The sequence below is a fragment of the Myotis nattereri genome (assembly GCF_964212035.1).
Source record: "Myotis nattereri genome assembly, chromosome: 9".
In the NCBI taxonomy this organism is placed as follows: Eukaryota; Metazoa; Chordata; class Mammalia; order Chiroptera; family Vespertilionidae; genus Myotis; species Myotis nattereri.
Window position 1 is genome coordinate 4327155 of NC_138084.1, and position 16621 is coordinate 4343775.

At 48.4% G+C, this 16621-nt stretch overlaps 1 protein-coding gene across 1 annotated transcript; it reads left to right on the forward strand.

The window, feature by feature from the left end:
- The first annotated feature begins 1037 nt into the window (after positions 1-1037).
- On the forward strand, positions 1038-15648 carry STIP1 (stress induced phosphoprotein 1). Its single transcript, XM_081099772.1, has 14 exons — positions 1038-1156; positions 4620-4829; positions 6801-6942; positions 7088-7229; positions 8300-8468; positions 9457-9583; positions 9677-9779; positions 10070-10190; positions 10673-10769; positions 10916-11040; positions 14022-14058; positions 14265-14368; positions 14555-14727; positions 15155-15648. The coding sequence occupies exons 1-14, from the start codon at positions 1148-1150 to the stop codon at positions 15225-15227; spliced, it is 1632 nt and encodes a 543-aa protein (XP_080955898.1). The 5' UTR covers positions 1038-1147; the 3' UTR covers positions 15228-15648.
- The last annotated feature ends 973 nt before the right edge of the window (positions 15649-16621 follow it).

Below are 16621 nucleotides of genomic sequence, written 5' to 3' on the forward strand. Positions count from 1 at the left end.
GCACAGGCCCAGGTGCAAAAGCAGCAGTGAGAGTCCGCAGGCCCATCCTTCCAGCTCCGAGCCCTTCCTGTCGCTCCCTCGGTGCCCGCTCTGCCTCTGGCACGTGGGCTGCGGCTTAGGGCGCTCCCGGGCCGCCCCCGCCTCCACGCTGCGGTCTGTTTCCTTCGCCCCTTTACGTACAAACCATGGAGGTGGGGTGGCTCCTTCCAGTAAGTCTACACGCTGCACAGGAAGCCCTGGCCCTAGATGACCGACCCTTTACCCCCGAGGTTCCGAGGGTCTCCACGGAGCGGACTCGGCCGCCACCGGCCCCGCCGGCGTGAGAGCCCGGGTCTGCCCTCCCCCGGCCCAGCCTTTCCCGCCGCGCTGTCTTTTTGAACATTCAGACCCGAACAGCTGGGCTCCGGGTAGGGGCCGCCCCTGACGGTCACCCTCACCACTGGGTCCCCCGAGAGCCCGAAGCACAGGCGAGAGACTGGGGCTCTCTGCGCTGGGGACGCGCGAGTCATAGGCCGGACCGCAGCAGCCGGAGGCGGGAAGCGGCCCGGAAGCCCGGCGTCCCCCACAGCCCGCCGGCTCCCGGAGCCACCGCGGCAAAGGAGGGCTGTCGCTACGGGCTCCCTTAGAAGGGCAGCGGTGAGAACCTATCAGCGCAAAGTGCTGGCAACTCTCCGCCCAATTGAATTTTTTTTTTTCCTCTGAAGGCGTTTCTGTCATGAAGTCTGTCAGCCCAATGGGAAATGTGGAAATTTCCAGAAAGAACAGGACCAATGGGCGCGGCCAGCGGGGCCACGATTAGCGGAGCAAGTAACCAATCGCTGTCGCAGATTTCTGACCCGCCCTCCAATCGGGCAGTCTACGGTGGACGGGGCCTATTTGGGAGCGCCCAATCCCGGGGCGCCTTGGAGGCAGGGCCAAGGGGATTACTCCCTGCTGTCCAATGAAAGAGAAGCGGAGGTGATGGGCTAGGCTTTAAACCAATAGTAAAGAAGCATACAAAGCCCTTAGAGGAGCGTGACCAGTGAGCAGACGGGGAAGGGGCGGGATCCGGGGGTCCCGGCAGCTTCTAGTAGGTTCCAGAAGGCGGCGCGTGCGGTTGGGAACGCGGAGCCGACGGAGTCGATTCTACCGGGTTCCGGACTGGGCTATGGAGCAGGTGAAGAAGGAGGGGCAGGCTGAGGCCCAAGGACCGCTCCGGGACCGGCCCAGGCCAGGCCGCGCGGGTGGACAGGCCGGGCGGGCACCCGATCGGGGCGGAGGGCTGGGCCAGCGGAGCAGCGAGAAAGGCGAGGGCGTGAGGGCCGCGGCCGGCGGGCGGTGAGCGGTGGAGCGAGGCCGGGCCGCGGGGAGCGCCGGGTCCACTCGGTGTCGGTCGCTTCCCGACTCGGCGAGCAGAGCCGAGGGTAGACGACAGGTCGGCGTGAGTCCGGCCCGCCACGGCGAGAGGGGCCTGCGGCCGGGTCCCGGAGGCCTCCCGGGAAGTGGCCCTGGGCTAAGCGGGGGGTGGGAGGTAGAGCCCGGGCTCCGGGAGGGATGGAGGCGGGCGAGGGTCGGTTCCACATCGGGGAACTCGGCTTCTGGGGGACGGACGAGAGAATGCCGACCACGGGGGCCCCCAGGACTTGGCCACAGTAAACTTGGAGGCAGGCAGGCAGCGGGGACGGACACGCTGGAAGGCGCTGAGGGGCTCAGTGGCCATTTGGGGGAAATAAGCCGCTTTTCTGTGTCTGAAACCCGGGGTGGAAGAGTGCGGCGTGAAGGCATGGCGAGCAGCAGGCCGACTTCTCCGCCCGGTGCAGCGAAGGGGAGGGAGCCGCCAAAGTCCTTGGAGCGAACGCGTCCCCGCCGGGCTTTCACACATACATGTGCGGCCCTCCCCCTCCTCGCCTTTCTTTTTTTTTCCTTGTGTGTGTGATTCTAGACTAGTAACCGAGGACAGACAGCTCTGAAAGGTCGGTTTCTAATTACACGGGGAGGAGGGCGTCGCTGTGAAAATTTAGGTTGTGTGGATGAGCAGCACCAAGCCAGTCCTTGGCCTCTCTGCTCAGCATTGGGGGGCGGGGGGCGGGTCGGAGCTGGGGGCGCCCCGTGTCCTCGTTGTATCCCCCGTGGCTTGAAGGTTGTGAAAGGCCCACGGCGGTTCCGTTCCGTCCGAAGCTGCCACTGAGCCGCAGTGATGGATCCGGAGGGGCACATGGCTCGTATTTTTGGTGCGATCCACGGAGCTGAACCTTTTGCTGCAGGGTAGCCGTTGTTCCTTTGGTCACATCTCGGGTCTCTTTGCTCAATTAAAGCGGAATATTAAAGCGGGACGGGGACGTTTAACTTTGTTCACCCTGGTGGTGATTAAATTCTGTCTGGGAATAAGTAGGCTGTGGTATAGACAGGCCGTTTCTGGAATGAGAGACACATCATTCTGTTAAATTTTAAAAAGTTTTCGTTACCCTGCGTTTACCAAAGTAAAATGAATTTTGGGGGGAGAGGGAATAAAATCACACTGCCATTTACAGAAGTCTGTGTACAGGTAGATTGTAAATGAATGTCTGACTAAATGTGGGATTACAAATTTACCCTGGCAATTGTGCAAATGACCTGGCCTTTTTTTTTTTTTAGTATTTTTTTTAATATGTTTTTATTGATTTCAGAGAGGAAGGGAGAGAGAGAGAGAGAGAGAGAGAGAGAGAGAGAGAAACATCCATGATGAGAGAGAATCATGGATTGGCTGCCTCCTGCAAGTCCCCCACCAGAGATCGAACCCACAACCCTGGCATGTGCCCTTGGTCAGAATCGAACCTGGGACCTTTCATTTCGCAGGCCAACGCTCTATCCACTGAGCCAAACCAGCTAGGGCAGGAGGTTCTTTTTTTATTGGCATGTGCCCTGACCAGGGATCAAACCCACAACCTTGGCATATTGGGATGATGCTCTAACCAACTGAGCTACCCAGGCAGGACTTGACCTGGCATTTTAGTTTCAGGTATTGTTAGAAACTGTTGTCTGGCTTAGTTCAACGGCTTGACTCAGTGGGTGAGCGAGGACCTAAGAACCAGGAGGTCGCTTCCATTCCCGGTCAGGGCACATACCCGGCTGCAGGCTCTATACCCGGTGTGGGTGTGCAGGAGGCAGCCAATCAATTCTCTCATCATTGATGTTTCTCTCTCTCTCCCTTCTCTCTGAAATCAATAGAAATGTTTGTTTGTTTTTAAATAAAATTTATTGTCTTAAACCCATTCCTGAAAATAAATGTGACTTCTCCACCTTTTGTTTTCATTTTCAACTTTGAGATTCACATATCAATTTTAGGGAAATTTGAGTGTCCAAATTTGTATTAAGTAAATATAGTACCTTTCAAATAAAATCTAGTGATACTCTTTTTACATTTAACCCAGTACATACATACAACCATTTAATACATTTAACAAAATAGCACTTAATGTTATGTGGGCTACATGCTGGTATTTTCTGTTCCACTTGATCTTTTCAGGTGCTGATCATGACCTATACACTTTATTTGCTGACTGACGGTACAGCACTCCATTTGGAAAATGATGGTGTGTAGAACAGGCAGTAACTCCGCCAAGCTGCTCCCAGCTACTTGTTACTAGTTGAGTTGAGGTTTAACTTTTGGCCGCCATCCTGGGTTCTAAGATTTTTATCCCTTGTTTGCTTAAATTTGGTGGCCTCCTGCCTGTTTTCACTTTGAGGTTCTCTCTACATTCCTTCTGATGGAGGTTCCCAGCTGGTGTGCCTCAGAGTTCCAAAATCATTTCCCTTCCCAGAATTCTTCGTTGCATCAGTATGCTGGGTCATGGGTGATGGTAGGTAATGACGTCGTAACCAAGGACAGCTTTAGCTCAGTGGGTGTGTTTGCCTTTAAGGGGCCGCCCTCCCTTTCTAATAGGAGAAGCCCCTTTCCTTCGCCCCTGCTCTGAAAGCCAAGGCCACGCACTTTTTCAAACCTTTAATGTACTTCTTTGCTTCCATTCTGCATGTGCGAGCGGACGGGGATTCAACCACCAGTCATGTTTTATCCACTTAATATATTAATATTTAAGCATGGCAAAGCCTGGTTGGGGGCGGGGCTGCCTTTACCTATTAAAGAACAAAGCATCGGTCTCCCATGTTGTGATAGGTTACCACACGTAAATGGAAATGTGTAGATTTTTCTCTGATCATGGGGAGCATCTCAGTGCTCCTGGAGAAGCCTCCTAAAGCCTTTAGCGCCCTCTCGCTCCACTTCCTTCCTAATGGCCCCTTCCTGTGCGGAGTGACCGGGTCTGTGCTTAGTTTATCGTTGGGACTCTTTGGAAATCTATGCAACTGAATTTTTTTTGCGTGACAGGAACTCATGAATATGCCCTAGAGTGGCTTCATCAGCTCGAAGTAGAGACTCAGAAGAGTGGCCAGAGGTCTTAATAATCCACCTGGGAGCTAGTGGAGAGCAATGTGTCGGGCTTCTGCCTGGTTACTTTTTTCTTGCTGGGACATATAAATGAATTGATCTATGATTTCTCTCTTCTGATCTGTAAAGTAACCCTTTGTGTGTAACTGCAGCAAAGAATGAGCAGCACCTAAGTGTTGGGACTAAATAAACGTATTGTGGCTCCCTGCCTCCTCAGGTAAATGAGCTGAAAGAGAAGGGCAACAAGGCCCTGAGTGCCGGCAACATCAACGACGCATTACAGTGCTATTCCGAAGCCATCAAGCTCGATCCCCACAACCATGTGCTCTACAGCAACCGCTCGGCAGCCTACGCCAAGAAAGGCGACTACCAGAAGGCCTACGAAGATGGCTGCAAAACGGTTGACTTAAAGCCTGACTGGGGCAAGGTGAGCTGTGGTTGGGTGGGGGTTCTTTGGGCTTCCCAGAAATGCCCTTGGTGTGCAGTCCTTAAGTATCATGCCCTCCTGACCTGGCTCAGTGCCTAGCCCAATAGACTAGTATAGTAGTTTATTACCCATTTAAAGTATGTTCCTCAGAGTAATAGCATATTTCATCACATCTGAGGTACTATCAATTGTTAAGACATGTCTTATTTTTTTTTGAACTACTGAGAAAGAAAATGCTGCCTAAGAAACTGGCAACACTTGGCTATAAGATGAATTGGGCCCTAACAGGTTTGGTTCAGTGGATAGAGCATCAGCCTCGAACTGAAGAAGGGTTTCAGGTTCGATTCCGGTCAAGGGCATGTACTTTGATTGCAGGCTCGATCCCCAACAGGGGGCGTGCAGGAAGCAACTGATCGATGTTTCTCTCTCATCGATGTTTCTAACTCTCTATCCCTCTCCCTTCCTCTCTGTAAAAATGAATAAGATATATATATATATTTTAAAAAGATGAATTGGGGTGGGTAGGGTGTGCCTCTTTGATAGTTGGCTGGATTCTTTAAGTGTCCATCATGGCATTATATCCTGCTCCTCTTCCTGGTTTTGGTTTTTGTTTGTTTGTTTTTTGCCTTCACATGAATGCCCATTTTGTTCCATGAAATGTAAAATAGATTCACAGATTCTTTTGAGTTCACTTTCTGGATTTACCTCTTAAGTATCCTTTACAGTCTTGCATCTCTTTTTTGTTTGTTTGCTTTTTTGTGGTGTTTTTTTTAAAAAATATATTTTATTGATTTTTTACAGAGAGGAAGGGAGAGGGATAGAGAGTTAGAAACGTCGATGAGAGAGAAACATCGATCAGCTGCCTCCTGCACGCCCCCCAGTAGGTATGTGCCTGCAACCAAGGTACATGCCCTTGACCGGAATCGAACCTGGGACCCTTCAGTCCACAGGCCGACGCTCTATCCACTGAGCCAAACCAGTTCGGCAGCTTTTTTTTTTTTTTTTTAATATATATTGATTTCAGAGAGGAAGGGAGAAGGAGAGAGAGATAGAAACATCAATGATGAGAGAGAATCATTGATCAGTGCCTCCTACAAGCCCAATACTGGGGATCTAGCTCACAACCTGGGCATGTGTCCCGACAGAATTGAACTGTGACCTCCTGGTTCATAGGTTGATGCTCAACCACTGAACCTTGTCGACTAGGCTGGTCATGCATCTTTTTTTTTAATCCTCGCCGAGGATATCTTTCCATTGATTTTTACAGAGAGTGGAAGAGAGAGGGAAAGAGAGATATAGCAATGTGAGAGAAACACATCGATTGGTTGCCTCCTGCTCGGACCCTGACCAGGGCCCAGGCTGGGGAGAAGCCTGCAACTGAGGTATGTGCCCTTGTTCCACAAGCAGATGCTCTATCCATTGAGCCAAACAGACTAAGGCTGGTCATGCATCTCTTAACAGGGATACATTCTGAGAACTCAGTCATTAACTGATTTCATTGCTGTGCAAGCATCATAGTGCACCTACCCAAACCTAGACGGTCGAGCCTGCACAGCTAGGCTGTATGGTCTAGCACTCCTCGGCTGAGTACTATAGGCAGCGGTAACAGAGTGGAAAAGATACAAAATGGTGCACCTGTACAGGGCATTTCCCACAGATGGAGCCTGCGGGACTGGAAGTTGCTCTGGGTGAGTCAGTGCAGGAGGGTGAATGGATGTGAAGGCCTAGGACCTACTGTACACGACTGTAGACTTTATACACTCTGTACACTTAGGCGGCACTCACTTTACTTAAGAAATAGCAAAGCACTGCCCGACCACTTTAGAATGACTACAGTGTCACTAGGTGATAGGAATTTCTTAGCCTTATTATAATCATAGGAGACCACTGTCATAGATGCAGTTCGTCATTACCCGTAATGTTTTCGTGTGGCCCATTACTGAATTTTGTGTCTGTCTGTGCTGATTTAAGGGCTATTCTCGAAAAGCAGCAGCTCTTGAGTTCTTGAACCGATTTGAAGAAGCCAAGCAAACCTATGAGGAGGGTTTAAAGCATGAAGCAAATAATCCTCAGCTCAAAGAGGGTTTGCAGAACATGGAGGCCCGGTTGGCAGGTGAGCACCATGGACGCTGTCGGTTTCCCTTTTTTCAATCCTTACCTTGAAAGTGGGATTAATTTTGAGGCTTTTCCCCCCGAAGTGTCAGTAAGCTATGGGGGCATAGTAACGTGAGTGAACCGATGCACTTTGTTTGGAACAGAGAGGAAATTCATGAACCCTTTCAACATGCCCAATCTGTACCAGAAGTTGGAGAGCGATCCCAGGACAAAGGCGCTGCTCAATGATCCTACCTACCGGGTACTGATAGAGCAACTGCGAAACAAGCCATCCGATCTGGGCACGTAAGTTCAGGCAGCGGTTAATCTCTGGGAGTGGATGTGAACGTGATGTTTTCTTCCTAGGATCCTATGGGAGGGGTTCCCTGGATCCAACCGCACGATTTCTGCCTTTGCTTTTTCTCCCAAAGAGCAGTAGGAGTTGTTGGTTTTTCATTTGTTTGTATTTCTAGAAAAGGTTGCAGAGCATAAAGCAGCGTAACCTGGAGTGTTCATTCTAACCCTCACATGCCTCTTCACTGCTCTCCTACAATTCTGACCTGACACCATCCATATCCTTTCCATAGACATAAGCCCTGCTGTTTGGTATATCAAAGTGGAAACTCAAGGTTAAAAAGAATGTCAGGCTCCGGCCGGTGTGGCTCAGTTGGTTGGGTGTTGTTCCATGCACCAAAAGGTTGCTAATTCGATTCCCGGTCAGGGGATATGCAGGAGGCAGTCAATAGATGTCTCGCTCTCGCATGGATGTTTCTTTCTCTTTTCCTCTCCCTTCCTCTCTAAAAATATAAATAATATTTATTTTTATTTTTAAAGAAAAATACCTACCTATGAGCGTCAACCTATGAACCAGGAGGTCACGGTTTGATTCCTGGTCAGGGTACATGCCTGGGTTACAGGCTCAATCCCCAATGTGGGGCATGCAGGAGGCAGCCAATCAATGGTTCTCTTCCATCATTGATGTTTCCATCTTTCTCTTCCTCTCCCTTCCTCTCTGAAATCAATAAAGATATATTTTAAAAAGAAAGAAAAAGAATGTAAGGTGTAAAGAGGTATCTGTAAATCTTATACTAGTATCTGTCTCTCTGAACTTCTCCGACTTCTGAAATCAGATGAAGTATACATATAACTCAGTTCTATATCTGCTGACTCAAGAAATAAATCTACCTCTGTTACCTCATTTTAGATGGATTTTTGAAGGGTTGAATATTTCCCAGTTGTAACTCATAAGTACAGAATCTAGCACTCTTTTGATGGGTGAGAAGCTTTTGTATACAGTAGTCTGAGCTTTCGCAGTAAGTGGTAATTTAAAGGTCAGTTGTGGGGAAGAATGCTTGTTACTTTTCCTTTTGTACTAGGAAACTGCAAGATCCCCGGATCATGACTACTCTCAGCGTCCTCCTTGGATTTGATCTGGGCAGTATGGATGATGAGGAAGAAGTTGCTACACCTCCACCACCACCTCCTCCCAAAAAGGAGACCAAACCAGAACCAATGGAAGAGGATCTTCCAGAGAACAAGAAGCAGGTCTCGTTTTGTCTCTCGTTACTATCATACAATTGTAAACAACCCAGTCAACATAGCTATGTCAGGTGGGAACATCTATAGAGCTTGGGTGGCTGTATATTTTTGAGTGCTTAGTGTGTGCTAAGCTTATTATTTATTAAAGTGGTACAAGTGATTTCATAGGAATCGTGTATCTCAAAGACTTATGGCTGTGGGAGCTAGCTACCCTTTCATAGTCCCACAGCCACTGTGGTTCTGCTGGTTTGAATATTGACCAGGGCAGACCAGTAAAGTTGTGAGAGATCCTTGTCCTTGCCACGATCCAGAAGAATATTGTCTATATCAATCCTTAGGCTTCTGCTTCTTTATTCTGGTTGGACGGAGTGTGTAATTAAAGGTTGTCCACTTAGCTGCATGCCTTCCAGAGTAGGAGGCAAGTGCCTAAATGATTTTATTTCCCTTCTTGTAAATGAGAACAGCAGGTTGTTGCCAGATTTAGCATCTTTCACTGGGTGAGCATTGGTTGTTTGGGGTGTCTCAAAGCTGGAAAAAAGGCCCTACAGTGGGGGTGGTAAGTGAGCTGTACTGAAGACTCGTGCCGCCAGTACAGCCCTTTCTAGTCCTCTCACCGCCCATCTGCTGCTCGCTGACAGCTGAGACCTGAGACAGCCACACGCAGAAACTGGACTTGGTGCAGCCTCTCGCAGTCAAACCTGATACAAACTCTGCTGTCCTCTTTGAAGGCGATTCAAGTTGAAGGGCTTTCCTCTTCCCTGAAGAGGCCCTCTGTTTTCTGACAAAGATCCAGGAGCGTAGGTGGAAAAGGCACTTTCAGAGGAAGCAGAGATGAAACTCAGCTTCTCATTTGAACAGCTAGTACTTCACTGTTCAAACCGATAGCTGGGTGTAGCAGGTGCCATTCAGTACCCGTGGCAGGTCACAGGCTCTTGCTCTTTCTGCCGTCTTGGTCAGGTTTGCTTGGCACTAACTTCCTGCGCACCTCATCTAGGCACTGAGAGAAAAGGAGCTGGGCAATGACGCCTACAAGAAGAAAGACTTTGACACAGCCTTGAAGCACTACGACAGAGCCAAGGACCTGGACCCCACCAACATGACCTACCTGACCAATCAAGCAGGTGAGGCCCAGGAAGCGGGGCAAGTGCGTTGTTAGGCGGACCTCAGGGAGAGGCAAGGGCTGACTCTTTCTTCTTAACCATCCTGCCTGGCAGCCGTGTACTTCGAAAAGGGCGACTACAGCAAATGCCGGGAGCTCTGTGAGAAGGCCATTGAAGTGGGGCGAGAAAACCGGGAAGACTACCGACAGATCGCCAGGTACACTCGATCTTCTGGAGTACTTGTGTGGTTCAGAGGTTTGAATGTCCAAGATTTAATTTAAATGCGTGGGGGAAGGGTTGCTGGCCACAGAATGTGTGGTCTGTCGTCCAGTATCTGTCAATAGCAGGCTGGAAAGGAGGCCACAGGAGTCAAGATAAAAGGTGTCAGAGGGGCACAGTGCTTGAGCAGTGGTGTGGGCCTTGTTTCTAGTTGTAGATGTGTTTTCTCTGCAGGGGCTGGCTTTGTGTCTGCTCTGCCCTTAGCAAGTTCTTTTTCCTCTTTGTCAGAGCTTACGCACGAATTGGCAATTCCTACTTCAAAGAAGAAAAATACAAGGATGCCATCCATTTCTACAACAAGTCTCTGGCAGAGCACCGAACACCAGATGTGCTCAAGAAATGCCAACAGGTGGGTGGGGAAGAAGGGCTGTTTTGTTATCTCTTAATCTATTGTTACTTTATTTATTGTCATTTAATAATGAACCTTAATTTTTTTAAGTAGTGTCTCTAGTCGTATTATATGACGCTGCCCTATCACTTAATGATGTATAACTTAAGATTTTTCTTACATCCCCCGAGTGTTGTGTATTATGCCAGTTGTCATAAATTATGTAGGTGGGAGACTGTATTCACAAAAATACTAGTCGAAAATTACTTGTGTTATTAACACAGGCACCATTTTCCTATGGGGCATATGTTTGGACCAAGTGTATGTCAATACCATTCTGTTTCACAATGAACGTTGAAAATGAGGATATAAAATTCTTAAAACAAAAATTAAATCTTGCCAGCAGTACTCTTTGAAAATTAAAATTCTAATCTGGCTTTTTAAGCCCAATATTTATGTTTCTAAGAATTTAAATGACTATTCCAAGAATTATGTTTTCTTAGGCAGAGAAAATCTTAAAGGAGCAAGAGCGGCTGGCCTACATAAACCCTGACCTGGCTTTGGAGGAGAAGAACAAAGGCAATGAATGTTTCCAGAAAGGTATCTACAGCCTGGATGGTGGCACTTTTGGATGAGAGTGGTGTGAACGTGCTTTCTGGGCCTCGGCTAACTGCAGGGTAAATATGCCCTGGTTGGGGGCAGGTGGCTTTATACATTTTTTTTAAGTTTCTCTTTTCCTTATTCAGGGGACTATCCCCAAGCCATGAAGCATTACACAGAAGCTATCAAACGGAACCCACGAGATGCCAAATTGTACAGCAATCGAGCTGCCTGCTACACCAAACTCCTGGAGTTTCAGCTGGCACTCAAGGTGAGAGCGTCTGTGGAGTGGCCATTTTTGTGACCTGTGTGTAGTAATGTGTGTGTTCTCTTTTCACACTTTCATCAACTTCAGCTGCTGTTCTTGTTTTGATTATAGATTCAAGATGGTGGTGGTGTATGTGTGAGGTTTGTGAATACAGGGATGGGCAAAAGCAAGTTGACAGTTGTGAGTGCAAAACACGGTTTATTCTTGTATTATTTATTAATTCCTGTATTATTTTCGAACAACTGTCAACCTGCTTTTGCCCATCCCCATACAGGACCTATCTTTTTCCGGTCCTGCCCATGATGTTGTTAGTGATTGGGAGTATTTGGGAAAGTGGATCATTTCCCACCTAACCTGGCCTCTGATCTTTTTTTATCTCCCCATAACCCTTCCCCACATATGCTTTTGTTAAGTTTTGCCTTTTTTTAACATTTTGAGTGTATAATTTAGTGGCATCAAGTAGATTCATACTGTTGTACAACCATCACCGACCTCTTTATCCTCCCAAACTGAAATTCTGCATCCTCCCCATTGCCCTTCCCCCAGCTTCTGGCAACCACTGTTCTACTTTCTGTCTCTATGAATATGATCGTTCAAGGTACTTCATGTAACTGGAACCAAACAATATTTGTTATTTTGTATCTGGCTTATTTCACTTAGCATAATGTCGCCAAGGTTCATGTTATAGAATGTATCAGCATTTCTTTCCTCTTTAAGGCTGAACACTGTTTCATTGTAAGTATATGCCACCTTTTGTTTATCCATTTATCTGTTGATACATGTTTCCGTTTTTGGCTATTGTGAGTAATGCTCTTATGAATATGAGTGTACACTATCTGTTCAAGCTCCTAGTTTCAGTTCTTTCGTATTTAACAGTTGAAGTGCTGGAGTATAGATAGTTCTGTGTGTTTTGATTTTTTAGAACTGCCATATTTTCCACAGCAGCTTTACCATTCTTCACTTTTTGATGTTTAGCTTAGCAGGTCTGCTGTTCTCAGTCACGTTGAGAATAGTTATTTGAATACGTACGACACTGTGGAGAAATTATTCCCCATTGCTCTCTTGAGCAGAAGCTGCTCCGTGCCTCCTGGCTATTTTTTAACTTCTCTAGGAGACAATCTAGGAGCGTTTTGTGGGAAGGTAAAAAAATGTGGTCTATCTGGAAACACCTGAGTCCATGATGGTTTGGTTTTGCTGCCATTATCTTCTGGGTCTGTGGCCTAGAGACATCAGTCACCTGTGAGGTGGAGCAGCAGTACTTTCCCACTCATGCAAACGGAAGGAAAGAGTGAATGGATTTACTTCTGGTCTTAAAGTTTCTTGGTGGAAGAGGAGGAATTAAACCTAGCTGTGAAAACTACACTGCGTAGCACATTCTATTTTACATAATTTTATATTTTGAAGATGTTTCAAACAAAAATACACAGAATACCAGTGTATTCTTCACCCGTGTTCAACAACTAGAGGCCTGGTGCACAGAATCGTGGGGGGGGGGGGGTGTCCCTCAGCCCAGCCTGCACCCTCTCCAATCTGGTTCTCTTCAGGGGATGTCCAACTGCCGACTTAGGCCTGATCCCTGCGGGATGGGGCCTAAACCAGCAGTTGGGCATCCCTCTCGAAATCCGGGACCTCTGGCTCCTAACCACTTGCCTGCCTGCTACCTGGTAGCCTGCCTGATCACCCCCTAACTGCCCCCCTGCCGGCCTGGTCGCCCCCTAACTGTCTGGCACCTGATGATGACAAAACTAAGGCTGCAATGCCATCTGCTCTGTGTCTATATTCAGATTTCTCTACTTGTCTGAAAATATGTTTTAAAGTTTTAGTTTCTAAAGCCCATGCTTTTCATGTGGTTGTCATGTTATTTAGTTTCTCAAACTGGAAGCTTCCCCACCTTTTGGCTTTTTGTTTCTTTTTGTGTGTGTGTGTGTGTGTGTGTTTTGTTTTGCTTTGTTAATCCTCACCAGAGGATATTTTTTCCATTGATTTCATTTTTTTATTTTATTTTTTTTTAAATATATTTTAGTGATTTTTTACAGAGAGGAAGGGAGAGAGATAGAGAGTTAGAAACATCGATGAGAGAGAAACATCGATCAGCTGCCTCCTGCACACCTCCTTTCGGGAATATACCCGCAACCCAGGCACATGCCCCTGACCAGAATTGAACCTGGGACCCTCCAGTCCGCAGGCCGACGCTCTATCCACTGAGCCAAACCGGTTTCGGCTTTTTTATTTTTATTGATTTCAGAGAAGGGAGAGGGCTAGAGAGATAGAAACATCAATGATGAGAGAGAATCATTGATTGGCTGCCTCCTGCACATCGCACACTGGGGATCGAGCCTGCAACCTGGGCATGTGCCCTGACTGGGAATCAAACTGTGACCTCCTGGTTCATAGGTCAACGCTCAACTACCGAGCCACACTGGCCGGACCCATTGATTTTTAGAGAGAGTGAAGGGGAGGGGGTGGGGGAGAGGCAGAGAGAAATAGCGATGTGAGAGAGACACATCGATTGGCTGCCTCCCACACATATCCCGACCAGGACCAGGGAGTGAACCTGCGACCCAGATACATGGTCTTGACTGGGACTCGAACTCATGACCCTTCGGTGCATGGCTGACATTCTAACGAAACGGCCAGGGCTTTTGTGTGTGTGTGTGTGTGTGTGTGTGTGTGTGTGTGTGTGTACACGCGCACATGCTTAGTCATCAGCCTTTTGAAAAGTCCAGGCCACTTGGATGGGATGGTCCCTAACGTGGACTTGTTGTTCCTTGTGGTGTTGCTTAACTCACTCCTCTGCCCTCCTTTTGCTGTGGCTGCTGTTAAATCCACCCAGATGCCAGAATTGACAGGAGCACTAGAAGCAAAAGTAGAATCCTTTGTAAGGGCTCTGAGTGATGGATCAGTTTGTCATTCCAAAGGAGCAGTCTGCCTTAAAGTAGCTCATGAAAGGAGTGAGCCTAATTCCTTTTGCCTCTTCTTCCTAGGACTGTGAGGAATGTATCCAGCTAGAGCCATCCTTCAGTAAGTGCCTTTGTGCTGCCCCTTCCCATCCCTTTATCCTGGTCAAAGATTGAAAGGCAAGAACATGCCTGGGTGTCCTCGCAGCTGTAATGTTTAGCAGCTAGCGTCACGGCGTGAGGGGCATTGGCGTTCTTGAAGGGCTGAGAGAAGCAGCCCTGGGAGCTGCATTTTGGGTAAGGCCTCACCTTTCCCCTTTCTGTCTGCAGTCAAGGGTTATACACGGAAAGCAGCTGCCCTAGAAGCAATGAAGGATTACACAAAAGCGATGGATGTCTACCAGAAGGCACTAGAGCTGGACTCCAACTGTAAGGTGGGCTGCTTCTGGCTTCCAGGAAGCTCTCCCCTGCCCCCGCTTCTCCTTCGGGTCTTTCCGTGGTCATTCACTGATCCTTGCCTCTCGCCTGATGGTGTGTGTGTGTCAGCCCTTCTCAGTTACCTGCTGAGGCAGAGGCAGGTTGTGCCAACACCCTCCCCCTTTGGCTTTGCTGGGACGCAGGAGGCAGCAGATGGTTACCAGCGCTGTATGATGGCCCAGTACAACCGCCACGACAGCCCCGAAGATGTGAAACGACGGGCCATGGCCGACCCTGAGGTGCAGCAGATCATGAGTGACCCAGCCATGCGGCTCATCCTGGAACAGATGCAGAAGGACCCTCAGGCACTTAGCGAGTAAGTGGAGTTGGGGAGATGGCCTTGAAGGGTAAACCAGTGGCCGTGCGTGAGGTTGGGGACGCATGGGATCAACCTGGGTGGAGTATTTATTGTGTGATTCTTACTTGAAATTTTAAAGGTTGGCAGTTTAAAGGTGGACTGGAAGGGCTTCCTCTTTTTGTTGGTCATGGTAGCTTAAATAGTTCATTGGAAAGACCAATTTTGCTGGGAGAATGGTCTCCATTTAAAGCTGTCCCCATAAAGTGGGACTGGCCAGGTTCTGACTGCATAGCAGTGAAGGCCTCTGCAGTTCTCCTGCCAGAACTTGTCCTCAACCACCTCCAGTCGATACCTTCTAAGGGGTGTGCAGTGGGGCTTGCTCCAAGAACAAGTAAGGCTTCTCTTATGTTAAGTCTCATTTCAAGCTTTGTCTCTTCCTCATTAGACACTTAAAGAATCCTGTGATAGCACAGAAGATCCAGAAGCTGATGGATGTGGGTCTGATCGCCATTCGGTGATGACTTGCTCATCATCCCTCTTCCCTCTGTCCTCGTGTGGAAAGAGGAGCTGGGACCGCAGCAAGCAGCACGGAGCAGAAGGGAGAGAGGGGGAAAGCAAACAGCTTATCTCTATATATTTATACAGACCTGTGCGGAAGATACAGAGACTTGTACCCACGTTACTCTGTAGCCGCTGCCTCTGGGACCTCCCAGCACATGCATGGTCTCTTCCGCTGCCCTCGAGTTCCATGTCTGTCCCCTGTCCCCAGTCGCTGTCTCAGCTGCCCTCCCATAGTTGGTTATTTTTTATTTGGGGCAGTGGGCATGAATGGGGAAGGGAGGGTATTTTTCCCAACCTCAGGTCCCAACTGTCTTCACATTGTTAACCCCGAGTCCCCTTCTCCAATAAAACAAGCCAGTCAGGTGTGGTTATGCCTTGTGATGTCCTTGAGTAATTTTTCTGCCAAAAGACTTCCAAGTGGGCCCTGGCCAGGCAGCTCAGATAGTGAGAGCATCGTCCTGATGGACTGAGGTGGCGAGTTTGATCCTTGGTCAGGGCACATACAAGAATCAACCAACGAGCCCTGGCCGGTTTGGCTCTGGATAGTGTCAGCCTGCGGACTGAAGGGCCCCAAGTTCATTTCTAGTCAAAATCACATGCCCAGGTTGTGGGCTCAATCCCCAGTAGGGGGCATGCAGGAGGCAGCCGATCAGTGATTCTCATCATTGATGTTTCTCCCTCTTCCTCTCTGAAATCAATAAAAATGTGTTTTTTTAAAAAAAATAGAACCAATGAATGAATAAATGGAACAACAAATCAACATCTCTAAAAATCAATCATTAAATAAAAACAAAAGTCTAAGTGGCTGTCCTCCGGCGTCAACCTGGATGGGGAGAGGTGTGCGAGTTGATGACAGGACCAGGGCCTTTTTCTAACGTGGGTCCCTGTGAGCTTGCCTTGGTCCCGCGGCTTTGCCGAGGTGGCCACTAGGTGGTGCTGTCACTCAGTGAACAGCTGAAAGGGAGCTTGGCGTCAACCCCTACTCTGGCCGGGTTCCGACAACACTGTTCCACCTGCGACCGAAACCACCGCCATTGCAGGACTTGCTTTGGGGAGAACAGATCTGTCAGAAGCTATATGTTAGTTTTAGGTTTTGTTTTTTTATGTTTGTATTGACTTTAGAGAGTAGAAGGGAGAGGGATAGAAACATCCATGATGAGTCCAGCTGGCGTGGCTCAGTGGTTGAGCATCAACCTGTAAACCAGGAGGTCCCAGTTCAATTCCCGATCAGGTCACATGCCCAGGTTGCTGGCTTGATTCCCAGTAGGGGGTGTGCGGGAGGCAGCCAATCAAAGATTCTCTCTCATCATTGATGTTTCTAGCTCTCTCCCTCTCTGAAATCAATAAAAAT

Excerpts from the sequence above, each read along its gene's own strand:
- STIP1 (XM_081099772.1), top strand. Across the intron at positions 8,469-9,456 it reads TTCCAGAGAACAAGAAGCAG|GCACTGAGAGAAAAGGAGCT; the intron begins GTCTCGTTTTGT and ends CACCTCATCTAG. Across the intron at positions 11,041-14,021 it reads AGTTTCAGCTGGCACTCAAG|GACTGTGAGGAATGTATCCA; the intron begins GTGAGAGCGTCT and ends TCTTCTTCCTAG.